Raw genomic sequence first — 22746 nt, forward strand, 5'->3', positions numbered from 1 at the left:
CGACGCGGCCCTCCTTTTCTCTCATTGACCGACTCGGGTAGCGAAACGGAGGCGACTGCCCAAGACTCCGAGTCCACTAACTCGGCGTCTCTCTCCCCATTATTAGTTCCTAGTGCGTCCTCTGACCCATGAATCAGTTGCGTTGGATCGATCTGACAGCTTCGGGGCAAAGGCAAGATTTGCTGCTGGGAAGATAGTTTCTGTTGCTCCCAAGGTGAACTCTTTTTCGTTTTTTCCGTGATTTAATCCCCACTTTTCAGCGCTTTGGTTCGGATTTTCCCTCCTTTATCTGTTCCCCTTTCTTCAGATCCATGTAAATTTGTTTGCTTTGCTGGAGGAGTGAGATTTGCTTCGTGTCGGATTTGGTGCAAAATCTGAGCTTTTTTCTGGTTTGGAGTGGTCCGGAAATATGGGGATGATTTCTGTAGGCTCCGATTTGGATTTCTGTTGCTTGTTTGGAATTTCCGATTTCTTCTCGAAGCAGTTTGTTTGATCAAGATCACATTTTTCTGATAGGGAGTCTCCAGTTATAGTGAGAGAAAGGGAGAAGAAAGACGTGGGATGAGATGAAACCGAGGCCTCAGGCAGATCAAGAGGAGGTGGATTACTTCCCCACGACGCCGAGGAAGGACCAGTCGATCAGATGGCTGGTGAAGCTCGTGACGTTTCTAGTCGTGTTCATGGCCGGCGTCGTGCTGGGCTTGTCGGTATCAGCACACTACACTCGGCACTACAACTCGCGGACCGAGCTCTTCTTCCCGAGGGCATCGTACGCGGGGAACTGCGACAAAGAGAGTTTGAGCATCAAGAGGTTCGTGCAGCCAACCTGTTCGATGCATGGCATGAGTGACGACGAGCTCTTCTGGAGGGCGACGGTGGTGCCAATAATGGCGGAGTATCCGTTTGAGAGGGTGCCGAAGGTGGCATTCTTGTTCATGACGAAGGGACCTCTGCCTTTTGTGCCGCTATGGGACAGGTTTTTCAAAGGCCACAGAGGGCTGTACTCCATTTACGTGCACACGCTTCCAGATTACAAGCTCAGGGTCCCTGAGACTTCTGCTTTCTATGGCAGGCAGATCCCGAGCCAGGTTAGATCTTTAGACGCACAGCTCATTCTTACCCAATCCTTCTTCATTAGATAGCATTATCATATCATCTCAGTGAAGTTGCGGCTAATCTAATTCTAGGTTCACTAGTGGCTTTACTCAGTATCATACCATCGTCTTCATGTCGTTGATGTGTCTGAGTCAAACCAGTCACTCTGTTGGCTTAAGTTTGCTAAGTTGTCGGTCTAATTCAGTATGTGTCCGACTCTCTCAATTTCTTACCAATGTAGGATTATTTTTCAGCCCTCTTTCAATGTTCATTGTTCACACATAAATATTCTTTTAACATTTCCCCCTTATTATCTTCTATACTGAGACATACCATGAGACCAACAATTTGATTTGAGATCTCGTTATTAACCTCTTGACCTAAATAATGTAATCTTTCTCGATGAAGTCAGGTTGATTAGGACAAAATTGGTTCCTTTAGGAACTATACGTGCACCTTTGGATGCATACAGTTCAAAAAATTGCGAAAAAAGAATCAATGTGTCGATTCCAGTTCTTTTTTTTTTTTTTTCTGTAATAGGTTTTTGTTTTTCTAATAAAGCTTCCATTATTTTGAAAGACATGAGATGAGTTTTGGCTTCCTTACCTATAAAAAAAGAATTTACTGAACTTATTGAAATTGAACAAATCTCTCTCATTGATGTATTTTTTCATCGACATTCAAATCACGATGTAATTTTCTTGTTTCTGAATGGGCCTTTTCAATTCTTTTAGGTTCATGTTCTACTCCGGGAAACGATTTGTCCGAATTCCATTTGTTGTTACCAATGTGGGATTATTTTTCAGCCCTCTTTCAATGTTCATTGCTCACACATAAATATTCTTTTAACATTTCCCCCTTATTCGCAAGGATAAGTCAAATCGTGATTAGACCTATTACTATCGTCATTTAATTGCGGCCAATATCAAGCTGTTCTTTTTTTTTTGTCTAATTTTGTTTACTAGCTCATTTTTATATTTTTAACATTGGCTTGGATATCGTGTTGGGAAAATCATCAACCATTCGTAGACTAAACTAAACAAGAGGATAGAAGAAGAGGGAGAAGGTAGAGAAGGAGCTATAAGGTAGTTTATTCTATCATTCTTGATTTATGCGCAATGCATAAATATTGCCCCCTATTTCTTGAAGAGTCAAACTAAGAGTCTTAATGGACTCTTTGATTACGCAAAAGATATCTAATCTCAAACTATCCTCAAGACTATCTCTTTATCAAAGACTCTCACATTTCCAATTAAATTTAAATTCTTTATCTAACACTTGATATGCGGGATTCTGGGGAAGTCTTCTACTTTGGAAGATAAGTAACCTTAGAACAGCATGTTTGATAGGTAATTATAAATTGAGATGAAAAATCCTTGTCTCTTTAGGAAAACTTAACCACTTGATGGCAAAGCAAAAAAGAAGTAAATAAGAAGTTGGCATTTAATTAAAACAACTCTGCATGCAATTGCATCTAATGTCCTTGCCCTTTCTCATATGCTTGCAGGAGGTCTCATGGGGATCAATAACACTTTTAGATGCTGAGAAGCGACTCCTGGCGAATGCCTTGTTGGATTTCTCCAACGAGCGCTTTGTTTTGCTCTCTGAGAGTTGCATTCCAGTATATAGTTTCCCTACCGTCTATGAATACCTCGTGAATTCTGCCCACAGCTTTGTTGACTCCTACGACAAAGACATACAACAGGCCCGCGGCCGCTATAACTGGCGCATGAGTCCCAAGATCAAGCTGTCCCAGTGGAGGAAAGGTTCAGAGTGGTTCGAGCTCAACCGTGGATTGGCCATCGATATAGTTGCAGAGCACACGTACTACTCCCTTTTCAGGAAGTACTGCAAGCCTTCCTGCTACCCTGACGAGCACTATATTCCAACTTATCTGAACATGTTCCATGGGTCTCTGAATGCGAACCGGAGTGTGACTTGGGTTGATTGGTCCAGGGGAGGATCTCATCCGGCATGGTATGGTGCTGCAAACATCACCGTGGAGTTCATCCAATCAATCAGAAACAATGGTACCTCCTGCATGTACAACTCAAGGTCGACGTCTGTTTGCTTCCTCTTTGCAAGGAAGTTTGCTCCGAGTGCCTTGGCCCCCTTGCTCAACGTTTCATCAACAGTTATGGGATTCTGAAGTCATGCCATCTACTCCGCAATCTGTAGAAGTGATCAGTGTTACTCCAAGGCAACTTCTCCTCCAAGGGCTGGGATCGAGGTGGCTCATGGAAGAGCTTTACTGGCTGTTGGTTCTAAGAATTGCTTATAGAAGATCTTTATTCAGTTGTTCCTCCTACGTTGCGGTCTCCCCCCAACCACCCCTCAATCTCTAGAGATGATCTGTGTTACTTCAAGGCGATTCTTCTCCGAGGATGGAAGGCTATTACTGGTAGAAGGTTTGCAGACCAAGATGATCATTCTTCCAACTCTCTTACTTACTTGCATAAAGATAACGAAAGGGACCTGCAGTGCCATTCAAGGTTTTGTATGGAAGATTTTAGTCGATTTGTTTATACACGGAGTTGTTAGTGTCAACTCATTACACACTTCATTATAAGTGCAAGTGGGATTCAAACTCTATGATTTGCAGCGATTATAGTGCTTGACGAACAAATTCATTTTGGAAGTTCAAATTATATGTTGAAAGATGGGTTACGTATCAAACAACCTCGGTAAGTCTGCATACATTCAATGAAAACCCAAACCCACCAATTGTTTATTCTAGTTTGTCGGTCATCTTTAATTAATTAATTACGGTGCTCTTATTATCCATTCATTTGCAATCATATAAAAAAGTATCACCATGTAAAACATAACCTAAACCTTCAACCATTTCAGATAGGGAGAGAGTCATCACAGTTTGAATAGGGAGACATCGTTCGTACTTTAGTTTAAACCAATCCTGAGTGCTCGCATCCGTCTAATTAATTTAGGAGAAAGGATCTGAACTTGTAGCTTTATTTATCATACTCAAAAATCATAGAAATGATTGATTCTTATGCAAAATGGATATTTCAGAGCTACGGATCAATAGAGTCATATTTGACTTTATCAATGGCCATCCAAATGTAATTATTATTATTATTATTATTATTGGATATCCAATAAAATTAACATGAAAGAAAAAAAAAATTAACATAAAATATTACTACGTGGTCGGCAGGATTCGAACCTGCGCGGGCAGAGCCCACATGATTTCTAGTCATGCCCGATAACCACTCCGGCACGACCACTTGATGCCTAATTTCTTATGAATATAAGTTATGGAGGCATTAACTATACCATATGATTCAAAACCTATCAAATTAGTGGGCTATATATATCTAAATCGTCAAGAACTAATTGTTAGAATCCGACAACTCAGTGTTTAATCACACATGAGACTAGTGAACTAATATTATATGGAAAAGAAACTAAACAAAACCAACAAGCATCCATCCTTCTCGCCCTTCCTATGACATTTCAAATTTAGTGTCATGCTTCTCATAATTAGTTTTAATTGGGCATCAATATATGCCTTTTAGAGAACATATTCCCAAACCAAACCACAGCAGCAATATGGGTGTATAGCATCATGCTTCTCGTCACTATGCACGTATCCAATGCATGAAACTTCCGCTACCAATGTAGTTTTAATCGAGCATCAATATGCTCAGATCGATACCCGCTCATTAGCGAACTTCATCACTGTCTGATATAATCTCAAAAGACAATGTCCTAATGATACACAAGCTCATCTTCACGGGAATGTGTTAGTCGACCAAGTATGTAATGATAAACAGCATTTTTCCATGTTTACAGAGTTACAGTTCATGGAGAGCATTGATGACTTGACCCATACGAACGAAGCTTAGACAGTGAAGAAGATGCACCATTTGAAATTTAATTACAGAGCATGAAAACATGAGTTTTTGGAGAAGCATATGTTTTCAGTACTAGTGAATCGTGTCCATCTGCATTGATATCATTGAAGGCCGACCATGGACCGCCGGGTCACGCCGGCAGCAGGTAGCGAAGCTCTTATGATGGGAACACGCCTTACGACCGTGAAAGCTTTGTTGAGACGGGCTGCATGAATCTTCAACTGGGATGCCTTCTGCAGAACACATTATTGAACCACATGAGAAAGAGAATCTTTGATATTCCAACTAACAGTATAGCTGGCATATATTGAGATTATATGTGCCACAGAAGTAGAGAAGTAGCATCAGAGGATTAGAAAATGCGGCAGTTTCGAGGAGAATGCCATATCAGAAACCTTTGATCAAATTCTCCTTTGGTCATCATCTCCATGGCACCTGAAATATGAATCTATACTGGTCCATTAACAGGTTGTGCTTCGACATTCCAAAACCATCTTAAAATTTCTTTATATACTATATAGATGTTGCACTTATTGACAAAGATTAAATTAGAATTAATCGGACCAGAGTTAGATGCAGATAATGCAATCACAACTTACACAAATTCTTTATGAATAATTGTGTGGTAATTATTGAGAAATGGTTGCCTTGATTCGAATGTCATATTGTCTTGTACAGAGCTCAGTGACAAGAAAAGATGCATGCAGCTGACCATAAAGTAACAACCTTTTCTTCAGGAACTAATAGCCAGATGGCGGTCATATATTTAGGTTAATTTACAAGCTAAAATGCTCTATGACAAGGAAACTTAACAATTCATAAGCATTGCAAGGTTAAATCACTTTAAGTTGATGGATTTCTGTAGTCACAGAACATTGGCGCACACATTGGTTGAGTCTTGATATGCAATTTTAAGTTGAAGGATTTCTGCGAGTTGTCACAGAACATTGGTACACACATGGATTGAGTATTGATATGCAATTTCAGCTGACACAAACAACTGTTTCACAAATAGGACAAGAATCTGTATGGCTCTACAACATTGCTAACAAAAAGAACATACAATTTGCAGGGTAGTAGGTCCATATACTACATAAAACATCTCACGCAGAATAGGACTGAACTTACAGGCATCAAGCCTCCATTACAAGATATGCTTGTAAGCATATTTTGGCAACAAAATATGTAGGACAAAAAAAAAAAAAAAATCAAATCTTCAGCATGACACCAAAACAAGCAATACATTGCTACTTATGAAACTTGAAAAACATGACAACCTTGGAAATATACAGTCTATAGTTTTGAAGCATATCTAGGTTAAGATCCTTGTTAAAGCACTCCTAACAAGTATAAAATGTTCAAGCGACTGAAACACAGGCAGACTCTAAAATGAAGATAATGGACAAACATCATTAACTCGTTGGGATCTTAACATAAAAATATATAAAGCCAAAATTAATTCAAGTGACTAGGATGGCTCACATATATGCAAAGAGATCTAGATTGCATCATTCAGCAAAGCACACAATTTTATATGCTAAATGATAAATAAGACTCGAACGGGCATATCTACATGCTATTGCACTATCTGTAAGTGCAGGTCCAGCAGAAATTGTTCCAAGTCCCAGTGTTTCACTTCACTAAAACCTACTATTCATGGAGAACAATGAAACTAATTAACCAAGGAACATATTGGAAATAAATGGATGAACATATAGTCATTAATTAAGCAAGGAAACAGATAGCAGAATTCTACCTTCTCATCCAGGCAAAGATTCAAAGGAATACTTGTAGGCTTTTGTCTAATCCTATAAAACCTCTTCCTTAACATCAAAAACCCCAATATCGCGGCAACGATAGAGATGGACCAAACTGGCTTCGCCCTGAAAGCACAGAATTTTAGGAGCTCAAAGGGGAGCTTCCACCAAACCACCCTTCTCTTCTCTTCCCCACTAGCCAACACGTTCTCCGACCCAATGTTCCCATCATCCGTCATCTTCCCGTGTTCACCACAACCCTCTTCGCCAGGCTTCTCGCATCCCGTCTCTCTCCCTTCGATCTCCCAGGTGTCCTCCAGACCCACTTCTTTCTCGCCCACCACGTCTCCCTCAGCACTCTCTCCGAACTCTAAACCTCCGTCGCCACCAAGTCCCTCCTTTTCGCTACCAAGATGCGATCTTTGCTCGACCGATGTCGCATCGGACCAGAACTCACCTAAATCCTTGATCGGGAACTCGACTCCGGGGAAGCCTACGTCCCCCTTGGGCCGGTCGAGGAACCCGGAGTCCGATTCCGGATCAACCCAACTAGGGTTATCCGAATCAACCTGTTGCTCCACCTCGTGGTGCGGCGTGCGGGCATCGAGCGCGAAGTAGTCGGATTTGATGCCGCCGTCCATGGAGCCATCATCCGACGCTTCCAAGAGCTTCAAATCCTCTCCGGCGATCTCTGGGCCGACAAGGATCTCCCAATCGTGGTAGTACTCGTGCCCTTCCATCGCAGCGGACCCGATCACGGGGCGTGGAGAGGGAGTGGCTGAGGGATCCGGCATCAGGGCAGGGAAGCCATGGACGCCATGTCTTTGTTGGGCATCCACGCTTCATATTGGGAATCAGGTAAATAACAATAATAATAATAATAATAATAATAATAATAATAATAATAATAATAATAATAATAATAATAATAATAATAATAAAATTAAATAAACATAAAAATATCTTCGATTTCGATACGAATGTCTGTGAGAGTCGTAACTGATGCCGACCTGCGCAGGTGAACCGTCCATCAGGGATGTGCACGACTCTCGATGAAAACGGACGGCACCAGGACTGTTTAATATTCCGTGTGTTTCTGTCAGGGAAGGATCCGATTCTGTTTATTTCTACCCACAAAACACACGGTCGAAGCCATCACCGACGATGAGTGACGCTCCGTGAAATGAATGGTTGGGATGCGAGTTGCAGGAAGTCCAGCCGCAACCAAAGAGTGGATGGAATCCGCTGCTGAGATCATCTCACATCAAATACATATATAGACTATTGATGCGGACAAGAATATTGGAAGCAGTGTCGAAGCAAAGTAGGAGGAGGCGTGATAGCGTACGCGCGCGCGCATATTTTAGGCAGTTGGATGCTCGCCGTTGTCAGTTGGAAAGAGGCGAACGTTCCTGTGGTCGTCAATGGGTCACGGAATATGGCGATGACGTCGAAGGTGGGTCCTAATCGCAAGGCAGGTACGTGAGCGGGTGCACGAAGAACGGGTGTTAAAAATCATGTCTTTCAACTATTAACTCTGTTCAAATAATAATAATAATAGTAATTTCGTTTACCCACTCGACCGCCCGGTTTGCGGTCAGACGTAGCGATGTCGTTGCATGTGGGTCCCATTCTTAAAACACCTACACCAACATCAGCTGGCGCACCACGCACCGATTCGTTTTCACCCGTCATCACGGTTTGCCAACACGCCGTGCCATCAGATAGGGATGCAGTCACAGGTGGGTCCCACACACAACGCAGGTACGGCGGCGGGGGTTCGAATCGCCCCAGTCTAAAAATATTTATGACAAATATTTAACACTCTTCATATATGTGTAATTACAAATATTTATTTCTTTAGCCGCTCGTCTACCCGACGTGCGGTCAAAGGCAGCGATGCCCCAGTCTAAAAAAGGTACAGGAGCCGGTGAACCGCGCACTCATCGCCATACCTACCTTGCTGTCAGAGGGGGCGTTCCAGTCGCAGGTGGGTCCTAGTCAAGGTACGTCTGTGGTAGAACACGTCTAACATAACCAGAAGTTGTATCGAATATTTATTTCTTTCAAATATTATATATACATATATATATATATATATATATATATATCTCTCTCGAAATTAATTATGAAAACTGAGATGGAATTAAAAATATTAAATATTTACAACATTCTCAAACAGAAACTTCAGAACAATCAGTACCTGTAACCTAAATAGACACTAGTGTGTGTGTGGGAAACGTTTAAGGTCAGAATCAGAAGACTCAAAAATAGATAGAACAAGTATTGTGCCCATCGTTTAGCTTTCACATTCATCTCCACATTGATCTTATTAAAGTTGCCAACTTGCCCACAGCTTTCAGTCTCAAGCATTGAAAACATCGGAGCAGCATGATTGGTATGACAATTCCAAATTGGGCCATTAAAACCTCTAAAGGTCCACATAATCTAGAGACAAAGCGACACACAATTTCCATATCAGTGGGCCACTCATATACCTTCATAGCACACAAGTTCAGGGTGTTTGGCGGGGTACTAAAGATATTGACCAGTCGCCAGATTTATAGCACACAAGTTTCAAGTGTTTTGTGGGAGGCGAAAACAAATGGTTGAGAGTCGGGTTGGCAACCACCACAAAGATGCTTTTCTTTCATTTTTGTTGTTGTTTACAGAAGGTTAGCAACAATCCATTGAAACCAAGGATGGCAGTTGACACACAGATTCTTGCTATATCAAAATTTAACTTTGACAAGTGGATCCAACAAATTACCAACTGAAATAAAAAATAAAAAAACATATGAATGAATATAATCCATCAATCCGAAATCATCAACTACTTGACTTGCAAGTGCTAAATTACTAGATGACCAAATTAAAGCTAGGAAATTGCATAGATGCATTAGATCACTACTCCAAGGACATAAGCATAAAATTGCATGGATAAGCCTAGAATCAAGTAGCTGAGCTGACTAAGGTTGAGAAGCATTGGCTCGTAATAAGCTCACAGATAAAAACATATGTATAGAACAGATCAATCACCATGGAAACCAATTCTTTAACAAATTACTAGTATCACAAAAAGCGAGAACAAATGCAGTTAACGGGCCGCAACACCAAGAAAATATCACATGTTAAACTCAAGTATTCATATTCATAGAAATGTGGCTGCGAGCTTCTAGGGACAAAACTAGACATCTCAGGCGAGAGTTCATTGCCTGGGCAATGAGACTGAAGAAACTTGTAAAGAATATGCCGTAGGAAACTGCTGGTTAGAAGAAGGATAATGTTATGGTCTTATTGGCAGAAAAATAATTTTGTTTCAGCATGGAAGGGAAAAATAGAACCCTCAAGCTGTTGATTGTTTGAGATAAGAAATAAGATCTGCACGCTCTTGTGGCTTCTTCAGACCAGGAAAAACCATCTTAGTACCAGGAATATACTGCAACAAACAAGAAAACTCCATTAGAGACAATCATGGTCGTGATGCCATCTTTAGTAGTAATGTGACAACCCTACAGCCTATTAATTTGTTCATGACTGTGCCTAGGAAGTTAGGTACATGAGCACTCCTAAAGTGCAAAACTATTTGCTTATATATGCAACAACATCAATATGATACCCTATTAGTTTTGGAGCGAACAAGAACATCAATTGTAAATCTGATATATGCTTTATCTAAAGAGGAAAACATATACATAAAAAATGTGTTTTGTATATTTAACAACCATGAAAAACTGTCACCTTAGAGTTCACGCAACCATTCGGTCAATAACTCCTAAATTATACTATTTTTATAAGAAAACAGCAAGTTAATCAAAAGAAAAACTGTCTTTTCCGTGTGAAGACTTCGATAAATTTGACAATGCCATGAAATAAATATCCGACAGAACAAGTATACACTAGTAAACCAGCTAAAACTTGCACCATCAGCATCACAGATCAAGCACCCATTATTTTGCACATAGTTAGAACTTATTTATTTACTTTTTTATCAACAATGTGCCATCACCAACCACTAAAACTCTCATATTGACCTGCCATTCAACCATTTTGGATCCGTCTCCAAAATGGTTGCTATTTATTCTTAGCATATAAGTTATGTCCTAAAAAATCTCTAAATTAAATCTGGAGGAGAATACAGACTCTAAGCAAAAATAAAGAAACCTGATTTATAACACCTTAAGATGAAAATTGAAAAATAAAGATTTCTAGAACTATATATTTTAGAAATGAGTATATCGCCGTTCCAGAGTTTTCAATACTAAAGAAATTTTTTTCAAAGATAACAAAACATCTTGTTAAACAGTTACATATTATTTTCTCTCAGTTTCTCTTTTTCTCCTCCACTCTTTTCTTATCTCATTTCCTTATTAAGCAATGGTGAAAATGCACATGAATTACTTGCACATGACTCAATTTGAAACCCATGAATCACCGAACCCCTTCCCCTCCTCTCTCTCCCCCATCTAGGTCCCCATGCCCTCCCTCTGTGGCAAGGTTGTGACTAGAACAAGGTAAGAACATGAGGACAAGCAGGGAACAAAAATAATGACAGAGAGTGACAACGCTGATGTCAACTAAAGTCCCAACAAGTTACTCTTCTCCTATAATGTTTTCTTCTTATGTAGTGAGGGGTTGATCACCACTTGCTGCTAATTCTTCATCGTCAGTGAAGGACCAATAGGAATGATCAATAGATTGATCAAGATTGACTGATTTTGGCCAAGTTAGACCAACTTTGGCGGGTTCTAACCAAGTCCAACCACCATCTGGCGGCTACACCTGTGATGTGTCATACCGACACACAATGTAGCCGGATATTCACTAAAAACGGAAGCCCAAGCATCAGAAGTTCTAATTGAGTTATCTATTGGGTCTTTGTTCATGTATGGCATTAATGCCATATTAATCCATGTCATAGATATGCATCTACTTGATCCAACCCCCATCCCACAGATAAAGCATACAAAGACTAGTGTGGAGGATGGTCTTGGCCAGAAAAATCGATAGCCAAAAGCATGCAAAACAATACACAGCCACAAGTAACGGGTCGAAGGTCGATACCTTCTTAGGGTTAAGCAAGTAATCATACAAAGTTGTCTCCTCCCACACCACAGCCATGTTCTTGTTTGCAGCAGAGTAGGAGTAACCTGCCGTCGTTCCAGATTGCCTCCCGAAAAGACCGTTCAAATTGGGTCCTGTGTTCAATCAAATCACCTTTGTCCTCAATATGAAGTAATAAAACAAAACAAAAATCGAAAAACGGAATCGAATCAATCGATTACAACCATATCAATAAAGGAGAAGGGAAAACACGATCAAAAATGAATTCTAGCCACAGCAAGAACTACAAAAGACACTCCAAGATTTGCAGGTTCGTATAAGATCTAAGTAAAGCTGCATATTCCGTCTTCATGAAAAGGGTGAAAAGGGTTGGAGACGAAAGGACGTGAAAAGAGAGAGTTCAATCAACCTTGCTTGTGGCCGGCGCCCTTGTCGACGGTGTGGCACTGGGCGCACTTGGTCTTGAAGATCTTCTCCCCGGCCTTGGGATCGCCCGGAGGAGCTTCCGCGAACGACGCCATCGATCGCTCTCCGACGAGTTCCTCGCTCTCGATGCAAAGCTGGTGTTAGGGTTTCGGACATGGTTCCCCCACGCGCCGACGGGTCCTCTATATAGATTCGTTCGCAAGGAGTTGCCTAAATTACCCTTTAATGAACTGTTCTCGTCCGTCGTCCTGGCAAGTCTTCTTCCACGGTGAATAACATATATAATAGGGGTATTTTAGTCATAAAAATGAACGAGAAAATATTGTTTCTTTCTTTAATGAAAGGCCTCTTATCATTATCGAACTCTGTTAAAAATAAAAATAAAAATAAAAATAAAAAACCATTAATAATATTAAATATATTTAATTTTATATTCATAATTTCTGTTAAAATATTTTTGAATCTCCCTTAATTTAGACAAATTAACATATGAGAGTAAGCTAAAACCCTCTCTTCCGATGCTTAAATTTGAGATAGGATAAGCTAGAAAAATATAACCTCTAACTCCATGCATCAATGTTTAATTGGTGGATGACTTACTTTTCCAAGTCAGTCAACTACTAACCATATGCAAATTGCCTAATGGGGCCAGTCAACCTATAATTGCTGACTATAAATGTCTCCTACCAATTTGACTTTGGTTGAAATCCCCCCATGCGATAAATTTTCCAATGACATGCGGCTAGGGTTCCTTGAAGAGACTACTTCACTCGTAACCAAGTCCCAACACAATTCTTTACTTCACACATTTTATTCATTGAACAGATCTGATGACTTAGATTATGACAACCTCAGTTGCTCGAAAAACCTATCAACCTCTGTTTCTGTGATGCACATCATCAGGAATAAAGTCAGGTAAAAAGAAAATTAAAACATTGTGATGCATTAGATGAGACAGATTTAAATAAACTGCAAGTGATTGTATATGCATCACAACAATGGGGATCAAACCAGAGAAACAAAATACCAACTTGTACACTCGTATATTTAAAGCATCCAACAAGAATTAACATCAATGAGCCATGCAATAATCAGCATTTCAAGTAGAAAACTCAGTGCCAACTCACACACATACATATATTGAAAGCAACTACCAATAATTATGATCATTTAGCCAATACATGATTAGCAGCCCATGCAATTTCATCCCCAAATTACTGCAAGAGAGAAGCACTTGTTTTAAATTAACATGCAGATTGAAAACTTTGCTAAAATGCTGATCCATGTAAATGAACATGCATGCATCCAACTCCATCCCAAGATTTACAGTAAAGCAAACGATGGAGAATTAACTGCAAGTTAAAAGCATTGCTCAGATGCTGATCCCTGTAAATGAATGCCAATCTATCTTAGGTACATGAATGAAATTGCAATAGAGAAATGTGCACATCATAAATTTCCCCCACAAGTAGTAGTTGACAAAAGACGCGGTTAGGTCGAACCAAACTAAATTCAGGTTTTGAATCCATACAGAACCAGAAAGTGAAGCAAGAAAAAGAGAAACTGACTTAAAGGCAAAAGTGCTTTTATCTAAAACAACAAGGCATGAATGAATTTGAAGAGAAATGTCAAAGACAAAATATAAATATGTTAAAAAATGGAACAACTGCAAAAAACATTGATGCGTAATAAATCAAAAGATGAACCAAAATAACCAACCACCTTGAGTTGGGGATTCCTACATCTACATGAAAACAGTATCCCTTGCCTGCATTAGGAGACCATGGCAGAAGCCATTCAAGTAGAATCTTATGACCTCTTCTTCAAATCTGCTTTCAACAGACACCAGCTAGCATATGGGATCAGAAGGAAGTTAATGAAACAAAAAAAGAAAATGCAATGCGGGCACAACTAATTTGATAGTAAAATCAGAATTATACATTGAACTGAAGCCTGAACAGACCAACTAGCAACAGGGAACAGATGACATCAGCATTTCCAACCAGGAGATGCTAACTAGCAACAGGGGACAACAAAAAAATTGATGAAAGAAATCATTCAATGATATCACCTCGTGAGTAATGAAGTTAGCATTTCCAGGAGATGCTAGGAATTGACAGTAAGATACAGGTACCATTAAGTGGCAGCAGAAAATATTTAACACTATTCAGCACACAAGCATGGGCAAATCTATCATAAAATTAAACTAGTGCAACTCCAGTAGTGCACCATCATCCCTACTAGTTTCACATTCCAGCCCGGGCTGTACATAGAGCTCAGCTGATGTAATCAACATTTACCATGTTCCGAAAAGGTGCCCAACCACAAAACACCACCAATCAAAATTTAAATTGTAACACCATAAAACAGAATGCAGTATAGTTAACAACATAGGAGATGTATGTGGACTTGCAGTTTCTTCCTAGTATCTGGGGACTTCTCTAAGAGGGAGCATGGGCCTTGCAGGCGTTGAAGAAGAAACTGAAGGTGAACCAATATGAAGAGCACCATGAAAGGACAAGTTCGTCTCGTCACTGATATCCAAATCAGGGGTGTCATCTCTGATCATTGTGCGAAAAGATATGGACCCACGCATTGTGGAGACATCAGAACTCCTCCTAGTGTCATGACGGCTCTGGTTGGCCACAAGTGAAGCACTGTCATTGAAATAATCATCATAGGGCATCCCTTCCACCTCTCTTTCCTCTGGCTTTCTCAGGGCCATTAAATCTGCCACTGGGAAGTAGACCAAGACAAGGATACCAATCACAGTGCAAAACAACATGACCAGAAAGGCTAAGAAAACAATCAGCTCATAAGCCAAGTTGCCCGGTTGAGGTAGGACAGAGAAACCCAGGAGGAGAACCCTTACTGGAAGAGAAAAGATAACTGAGGATACCAACCAATAGAGCCTTTGGAGCAGCCGTTTGTTGATCACTGACAGGAATACATGCATTCCAATGTACGATACGTAACTAATCAGAACAGCATGAAAAAGCCCAAGAAGAATGGTGCTAAAGAGAGGATAAGTGCATACACACTCATCTCCAATCAAGACACTAGCTTTTGTGAAGTAGTTGAGCTTCTTTGCTCCCCCGTCATTCTTAGCTTCGCTGAAAAACCTGGGTCCAGCAAAATCCACAAAAATTTGCATGACAAAAATTGGAATGCAGTAAAGGAAGACATAACTGATGGTTCTTTTGTTCCATCCTTGGCTTAGAGTGCCCAACTCCCTCCTCCGCAAGGAGGCCCGTAGTAGGAACACAAGCGTGAGAAACACAGAAGGTTCTGAAAACCCAAGATTGAAAAGGATGTAGATCTTGCAAAAATTTTGCTGCCATGTTATGCTAGAGAAGATCCTTCCTTTTAAAAAACTAAGCCTAGCAATTTCACTTAGGCTCCACCAAATTGCAACTATAACTAGAAAAATGCGTGTAATCCAGGGCCCATTGAAGTAACCAAGCTGGAGAAAATCACGTCGATGGATCCGTACTTGTAAATAGACAACTTGGTATATGCATCGTATAGCCAAGACATGAAAAAGAATGACGAGAGAAATGGTTACCACACCAAATGCATCGGAACTGAATCTGGTCAGGGGCATCACACGGAACACAGATTCCACGCATGCTCTCCTCGAGCATCGGTACCTAAGAGCTCGGGCCCACAAGTATGACGAACAGTGACACCTCCACAGAGGTCTAGTGCTGCAGACGCACTGCACTCTTTAAGATGACCAAAACTGATCTAATGTCAATGAGAAGGAATCTTGAGCTTTTACCAAAACCTCACAAATTGGATCTTCCATTACAAATTAAAACCCTTGCCAACAATTGAAACTTGAACATTTGAACAACTTATAGAGTCCAGTCAGGCAACCCAATACCATGCACCTTCATGTTCATGCCACCTATAAAAAGTTAAAGATTTTAGGTAAGCAGCAGTTGCAAAGAGTTATCATAATCATCATAAAAATATAAATGAAAAAAAAATCTGACCCTGCTGGGATCAATCCTATCGTCCACAATTGAGTATCCAACCATCGACAAGAAAAAAATTTCAAACACTTTAAATGATGGCCGTATGTTATGCTGCTTCAGCATAACATATAATCTTATTGTTCCATGACAAAATCATGGAGATGCTCAGTGATACTAACAGAATCTTGGTATCAAGTCATTCTTGGTATAAGCAAGAAACAACTAGCATTTCGCTAGCTACACAACCAAATCATACAACTAATCCAGCATGATAGCCAATAGAACCAAGAAATCTAACTCTACTAACCTCGGGCAAGACATCAAACAAAAGATCAGGAGGAATGGGATCACATTACGTATAAGAAAGTTGGTTTATTAGACAGTGACAAACACTAAAGCTACAGCCTGCAATCCACATTACCTATATCAACAGAAAAACCCTTTCTACACTTCTCTCAACACATACGCACCCTTTCACCACCATCTTGCAAACTTCTATACCAGGAGGAACATACTTAGTTAACTTTTAATTCAAGAGTACTTATGAACTACAATTTTGGAAACATAGCATTTAAGAAGCTCAATATCTCATAATGCTGCAACACAGACCTATGTAAACAGCCCCAAAACTAATTATGATGATAACAGACTTATTGCAATTATTCCCAACCCAAAAAAGCGGAAAAATCATCCTTTTACAATGTAAGAACAAAAATGTTAGAACGAAATCTAACAAAAGGTACGAAATTTGCGCTTAAATCGAACAACATACATAAATCAAGCTGCTAAAACACGCCAACACCCGGATAACGCGAGGCGAACGAAAGAAGAGATTAAAAAAGGACGAACCTGGAGCCGGATCAGAGAGACTCCGAGCGATCCATGAGGAGCGAGGGAAGACCCTAAACCGCGTCTCCGGGAGGCAAAGACCGGACAAGATATCGAGACGCGGAGCTTGAAGGAGAGCTCTCCGAGGGAAGAAACCCGATCCGGCGAGCAGAGGAAGCGATTCGGACGGGGCCGAGGGCGAAACCCTAGTTGGTCGAGATCGAGAGAGAGAGAGAGAGAGAGAGAGAGCCGGAGAGGAGTACGAAGACGAAGACAAGAGGCCGAGGGGAGAGAGACGGTGGCTTTGTTGGCTACGAGTTGCTGACAGGCTGTCCCCAGCTGTCAGACGGCTCGGCTGCCGAAGCAGTTGCTCGGGCGGGACACCGAGCCGACGTGGCATGATCCCACCATGGTTCTCGTCGTGTGACGGCGGCGACAACGTCTCACGCATGTCGCCGCGCAAATCTTATTGCTTAGCTGTCGTCCGTCCTGCTTTACGATTCGTGTAAATGCACCTGTGGGAGCCTCGTCTACGGGAGGATTTCCTCCCATCAAACCATGATCGTCATATCAAAATCCGACGGTCCAAATTTGCTATCGGATGGAATTGAGGGCTAATATTCGACTCACGGTTTTACAAGCATGTCCTTGTACAACATAAAAATAGAATATGTTCCTTTTTTATAATATATATTACTCCAAATATTAACATCTTAATAGGCTGAACCTTTTTATAAGCCAATCAATTTTTTTTGTTATTTTTAGAAAAAAATTTCTCGAGTTTTATGCTATCTTTCCTCGCAAGATTAATCTTAATCTTAATTTTTTAATACATCTATGTCATCTTAGCTGATTTATTTTTATTTTATTTTTCATACCATCTAAGGATTCAAAATAATTCTTACTAAATCTTTTCTATCAACTCTATATGTCCACCTTATATTCCTTTTTAAACATTCATCCAAAAAAAATTAGTGAAGTGATTAGCTTAAATTAAAAAAATAAATTATACAATATATATTACTGAAAAAAAACTACTAAATTTATTATTCTTGAGGTTCTATGAAATATGAGGTGAAACAACTGTCCTGTGATATCATTGTATCATTGGTGGCAAAAATGAACATTTAATACATATGGTTTATATTTATCTTTATATATATATATATATAATTGATATTTGTACCTGTTAAGCTCCTAGAATTATAGGTATTATATATGTATATTTAATTAAAAATTAATAGTGACCATCGTTAATCATAATTAAGCTAAATATTTTGGATACTTATTAATGAGAGAGTGATGTATATGTAGATATCCCTATAAAAAATCTTAGTAAGGATAAATTTGTAAGGACAAGAAAAAGATGCGATTCCTTCGTTCTTTTTGCAGGGTTTGACTGTCTGACTTTTTGACTCCATCGTAACGGCGGAATTCTCGGCAAATTCTTGGCGTTGATGCGACGCCCGGAAACGGCATTGGCGTGAGGAAACTTTGGATCGACACAAATCCAATGCTGTATTGTTCGATTGGTTGCCTCCAATTAAAATATATGAAATCCTTTTGGAATATTTTTATTTTTGTGTCGGTTAATTTTTTTCTATTTCTTTCTCCACCTTTGATGTCATCAAATGATTACATATTATTATTTTTATTAGAAGATAAATTTTATAATAAAAATTTAAATCATAATTTCATATTATTTTTTGAGTGATGTATGATGATGTGTGAGATTCTAAATCATTTAATAGTTAATGTCTATCTAATACTCTCGTAATTATTCGTGGGTTCGAACGTATCAACATGACAGATCATATGTTTTTCTTTTGAATTATACTTTGACTTTGACTTTTTGATGACTTAACTCTGAAGTACCTGATAGGGTATATTATGGATTTCATCGTGTGGACACCGTTGGTGAATAAACGTATCGTGGCTGATGAGTCAGTATGGCCTGGTCCACGGGTCGGGAGTCTTCTGTTGATCGAGCTAGATGCCAAGGTCGACTGGGCCCTCGCGACGAGGTCTTGATCAGTTTCTCTCGGTCTGGGTACTGGTTGATGGCTCGCCTTGGGGACGTCATGTCACGGACAAACTTCTAAACAGGGTGTTCGATGTAATGCTTGAGTATGTCCGTGTCTTTTGTTATGTTCATGCTTTGTACAGTATGTAGAGGGACGGCCGGCCGAAGGCTTATAAGTCCCATTTTAGTTGGGTCGGTGGCCGCTTTAGGCTTGTAAATAAAGGTTGTGTCATGTGGACACGTAGGAGAGATTATTCGGTCTGTAATGGACCATTTTACCCTTTGTTGTGCAACTGTTCAGAGCTTGTAAAGTCTGTTTGTAATTTGCATTGTCTATGAAGTGTTTTTCGGACATGTTTGCTTGTGGATCCCGAGTGAGGCATTTTCTCTGTCTTGTTCTCTCTTTTGTGGGTCCTAAGGGACCAGGGAAGGCTTCGGGGAGGCTGACCTTTGCGAACGGACGCGCAAGGGTGCCGCACGACTTAGGCAAAACCAGCTAAGTCCGTGACAAATGGTATCAGAGCGGGACAAGCACTCATAGAAACACTTAGCATGCAAACGTGGGGGACCTAGCGGGGCTGCGTTAAGGGCAGTCAGCACACGCGCGACCGTTTGGGGGAAAACGGGCATGGAGATGTAGGGAAAAGGAGTCGCTCAGAGGAGCGGGCGTCTGAGATTGGCATTCAGAGGAATGGCCAACCCTTCGCGCAAGAGGCACCACGAGAACAGACAAGCTTGGAAGAATTTGAAGCGCACAAAGGTTGGGATGGCTGAGTTTGAGCTACGGCTCAACGTTGACAACCATACCTGATGGTGCTCATGGCAAGCAAGGCGCTTGGCAAAAGGATGAGGCCATGCAAGGTGGAATGAGTTGTTCAACGACCAAAAGAGTAATGCAAAGCTCACAGAGGTGAGGGGAATTGCTAACTCGAAGAATTTGGTACTCATGCATGGGCTTGTATACGGACGATGGAATGTTCGTGGCCATCCCAAGGCGACCGAAACTCGGCGCCATGGAGCATTGAAACTTTCTCTTCGGTATGTGAAGGATACGTCCACTGGAGGTTGAAGGGTGCAACTAGTTCAGCATGTTGCTAGGCCTTGAGGGGTGCAGCGGGGGCTGTATTGACATGGAGTCGCAATCTAGCAAGTGCGTTTGCAGGAGGCAAAATTATGCACAGTTTGTTCAGCAGAACGGAGTAGTCCAAGGGGATGGTGGTCTCCAAATCGAAGAGAGATGTTGCTCCAACGGGACAGCTATCCAGGAGGGATAAGTCCCGGCTCTCCAGAGGGAGAATCATGTGGGGCGGACCTCACAAGTTGAGGAGGAGTACCTCAACAACCAACAACCCCACGAAGCTCGACGGACTGAGCAAGCGGCGAGGAGTCATCGCATGATCTCGCTTGAGAGAATGCATTGATGGATGCATTGCGAGATCAAGTGGGGGAGCGACCCAAAGCAACACAAATGAAGGCACACTTGGAGTCGATATGGAGATCGGACTCAAGGGAGGGCTGACTCGTGGAATGGTAGGCGCGAGGGCCACCATCAACTCAATGCAAAAACGAGGAACGGAGCAACTTGGGTGTAACTTGGCGAAGTACCCAAGCCGCATGAAGGGAGCCAGCATAGAAGATGGAACATGGAGCAGAGGCATAGTGCTTTCCTTGGACAGAGGTCAAGGACATGAACTCTTGTAGAGGCAAGAGCAGGATCATGTTGTTCCATGGGTCATTCGTTCTAATGGAGCGGACTCATCTTGCATGGAGCCAAAGATGGAGGGAGCTTCGGGGCACATGCACTTCATCTCGGAGGAGCATTTGATGGAAGAACTAAGGTGACTCAATTTGCGGAGGCGAAGTTGAGTTCATAAAGCCTTAGCACGGGGCAAGAGGACGCAGAGGCGGGTACTCTTGAAGAATATGCCACAGTGTTGTCATTCAAGTTGCTATGAAGGAGGCGGTGCGCAGCGAAGATTGTGCTGGTAGGGGCAGAGGCCCAGGATCCAGACAATAGTGCACTGATTGCAACGAAGTCGGGGGACTTCGGGAGCTACTAGGCGACGGACTGTCCTAGAGCGGTGCTTCATCTTGGTGTGACCCAAGAGTGGGTGGATGAAGGTCGATTGCCAAAGGAACGAACAAAATCGAAGGTGGAAGAGACCCTGCAATGTATTGGCAGAGGCCACACATGGAGGGACCACAGTTCGAGTTCATCCCACAAGGATCAGAATGCAATGGAGATGTCACCAGGAGGCGACATGGTGCAGCGGATCGTGACAGAACAGTTCGTGGCAATGCGATACACACAATCTTGTCCCGGGAGGGACTAGATCATATGGAGGTATGATCGGGAGCTACTAGAAGCTCCACTTCGGTGAACAACACGACGGCAAGAAGGGCTATGGATTCAAGGAGTGAAGGCCATGGTACCGCAGAGGCGGGTCTTCCAGGCGTGCATCGAATTTTACATCGGATGAAAACCTTGGTCATCAGCATATGGGGGCTGGGTTCCACCAAGAAAAAGTTCGAATGCAAGTACTAGTGAGTTCCATGGGGGGGACTTGATCATGCAGAGGTATGATTGAAGCAGCTGGAGAGTTGGACTGCTCCAGAACTCATATTCGCTTAAGGGAGCCCAGCAAGTCAGAGGACAAGGCCGAGTAAGCGAACGTTGCTACCAAGGAAGCTAAGGAGAACAGAGTTGGTGCAAACCCTACAACGTGATGGCAGAGGCTATGCATGGGAGTTGCAGTCTGTCTCTCCATCGACCAAACAGACTGCTTGGAGAACACAGAGGTGTTGAAGTAGGGGGTCGAAAGGGGCGAGGAAGCGACGACGAGTCCAGAGGGACTTAGCTACCCAAAATCAAGCATCAGTTAGAATGGAGGTGGACTCGGAGGAGTGCCATAGAGTCATATCTACTGATTGTGAAGAAAAGGGATGCAGATGCGAGGCGACGGATAGTAGGGCCATGGGCATGGCAGCGCCATGGTACCGCAGAGGCGGGACTTCCGCGAAAGTCATTGATCCCTTGCTCTCACGGAGGGAGAGCGCTTGGTCGTGAAAGGGGCCGAGGAGGTGGAGCATGCAGAGGCAATCTCCAAGTACCGAGACAAGGCTGAAGGGCAGAGGCCAAGAAACTTCGTAAGACCGGTGTCAACAAGTTTCTCATCAAGATAGCCGTAAGTGAAGGACTTCAGGTCATGCAAGAGTGCACGACCAAGGAACGAAGCAGACAGTACGCGGTGCTGTACCTTTGCTACTTAGTGGAGTAGGCGGCAGGGTTGATGGAGAAGACGGTACAATCCCAGAGGCGACCTCATCTATCAGAGAATTACTCCAAGTTGGGGTGAAAACTTCCCGCATTCCAGAAGTTCGATGGCATTGAGAAGGTGAATCACAGTAGCTAACTCAACGCAAGGAGTGCAAACACTTCAAGTACTTCAGAAGTGTGAGCAAAGAGCAGGCGAAGGCCAGTAACCAGCTCGATGCATGAAGTACAACCTTGAGGAGGCGGGCGAAGTCAAGTAACCTTTGTCTTCTCAACTCTTAAGAGAATGGGCGAAACCGAGTACCCCAATTCTCTTATCTATCCAGCAGAGGAGCTCTGCACAAGTTCAAAGACCCTTCGAAGATAATGAAAGACAACAGTTGTCAAATCCTCACCAACGGTAATCAGTGCTACTGAGAGTAGA

General features: G+C 41.8%; 4 protein-coding genes and 1 non-coding gene across 8 annotated transcripts; 1 reads left to right on the forward strand and 4 right to left on the reverse strand.

The window, feature by feature from the left end:
* Window positions 1-17: 17 nt before the first annotated feature.
* On the forward strand, window positions 18-3733 carry LOC135583087 (glycosyltransferase BC10-like). Of its 4 annotated transcripts, XM_065107689.1 has the most exons (4): window positions 18-214; window positions 308-424; window positions 517-1088; window positions 2603-3733. In XM_065107689.1, exons 3-4 carry the CDS (start codon window positions 567-569, stop codon window positions 3242-3244), a joined length of 1164 nt encoding a protein of 387 aa, XP_064963761.1. In that variant the 5' UTR covers window positions 18-214; window positions 308-424; window positions 517-566; the 3' UTR covers window positions 3245-3733. The 4 variants fall into 4 exon arrangements, with proteins under 4 accessions (XP_064963761.1, XP_064963762.1, XP_064963763.1 ...); XM_065107690.1 differs by lacking the exon at window positions 308-424 and having other exon boundaries at window positions 528-1088; XM_065107691.1 differs by lacking the exon at window positions 308-424 and having other exon boundaries at window positions 534-1088.
* Window positions 3734-4258: 525 nt separating this feature from the next.
* Window positions 4259-4340, reverse strand: TRNAS-AGA (transfer RNA serine (anticodon AGA)). The gene has a single exon. It is a non-coding gene; the product is annotated as a tRNA-Ser (tRNA).
* Window positions 4341-4845: 505 nt separating this feature from the next.
* Window positions 4846-7567, reverse strand: LOC135611997 (uncharacterized). Its single transcript, XM_065107692.1, has 2 exons — window positions 6727-7567; window positions 4846-5203 (listed from the first exon to the last, which is right to left on the reverse strand). The coding sequence occupies exons 1-2, from the start codon at window positions 7519-7521 to the stop codon at window positions 5072-5074; spliced, it is 927 nt and encodes a 308-aa protein (XP_064963764.1). The 5' UTR covers window positions 7522-7567; the 3' UTR covers window positions 4846-5071.
* A 2273-nt stretch (window positions 7568-9840) lies between these two features.
* Window positions 9841-12427, reverse strand: LOC135611999 (cytochrome c). The gene is made up of 3 exons (XM_065107694.1): window positions 12201-12427; window positions 11792-11925; window positions 9841-10166 (listed from the first exon to the last, which is right to left on the reverse strand). The coding sequence occupies exons 1-3, from the start codon at window positions 12310-12312 to the stop codon at window positions 10074-10076; spliced, it is 339 nt and encodes a 112-aa protein (XP_064963766.1). The 5' UTR covers window positions 12313-12427; the 3' UTR covers window positions 9841-10073.
* A 1971-nt stretch (window positions 12428-14398) lies between these two features.
* Window positions 14399-17305, reverse strand: LOC135611998 (uncharacterized). The gene is made up of 2 exons (XM_065107693.1): window positions 17047-17305; window positions 14399-16127 (listed from the first exon to the last, which is right to left on the reverse strand). The coding sequence occupies exon 2, from the start codon at window positions 15819-15821 to the stop codon at window positions 14640-14642; it is 1182 nt and encodes a 393-aa protein (XP_064963765.1). The 5' UTR covers window positions 15822-16127; window positions 17047-17305; the 3' UTR covers window positions 14399-14639.
* Window positions 17306-22746: the final 5441 nt, after the last annotated feature.

This window comes from Musa acuminata, chromosome BXJ2-5 (genome assembly GCF_036884655.1).
Source record: "Musa acuminata AAA Group cultivar baxijiao chromosome BXJ2-5, Cavendish_Baxijiao_AAA, whole genome shotgun sequence".
Lineage (NCBI taxonomy): Eukaryota > Viridiplantae > Streptophyta > Magnoliopsida > Zingiberales > Musaceae > Musa > Musa acuminata.

Excerpts from the sequence above, each read along its gene's own strand:
- LOC135583087 (XM_065107689.1), top strand. The coding sequence starts at position 567 with ATGAAACCGAGGCCTCAGGCAGATCAAGAGGAGGTGGATTACTTCCCC. Across the intron at positions 1,089-2,602 it reads GCAGGCAGATCCCGAGCCAG|GAGGTCTCATGGGGATCAAT; the intron begins GTTAGATCTTTA and ends ATATGCTTGCAG.
- LOC135611997 (XM_065107692.1), bottom strand. The coding sequence starts at position 7,521 with ATGCCGGATCCCTCAGCCACTCCCTCTCCACGCCCCGTGATCGGGTCC. Across the intron at positions 5,204-6,726 it reads ATCTTTGCCTGGATGAGAAG|AAGGCATCCCAGTTGAAGAT; the intron begins GTAGAATTCTGC and ends TGTGTTCTGCAG.
- LOC135611999 (XM_065107694.1), bottom strand. The coding sequence starts at position 12,312 with ATGGCGTCGTTCGCGGAAGCTCCTCCGGGCGATCCCAAGGCCGGGGAG. Across the intron at positions 11,926-12,200 it reads GGGCGCCGGCCACAAGCAAG|GACCCAATTTGAACGGTCTT; the intron begins GTTGATTGAACT and ends GATTGAACACAG. Across the intron at positions 10,167-11,791 it reads ACTTGCTTAACCCTAAGAAG|TATATTCCTGGTACTAAGAT; the intron begins GTATCGACCTTC and ends TGTTTGTTGCAG.
- LOC135611998 (XM_065107693.1), bottom strand. The coding sequence starts at position 15,821 with ATGCCCCTGACCAGATTCAGTTCCGATGCATTTGGTGTGGTAACCATT.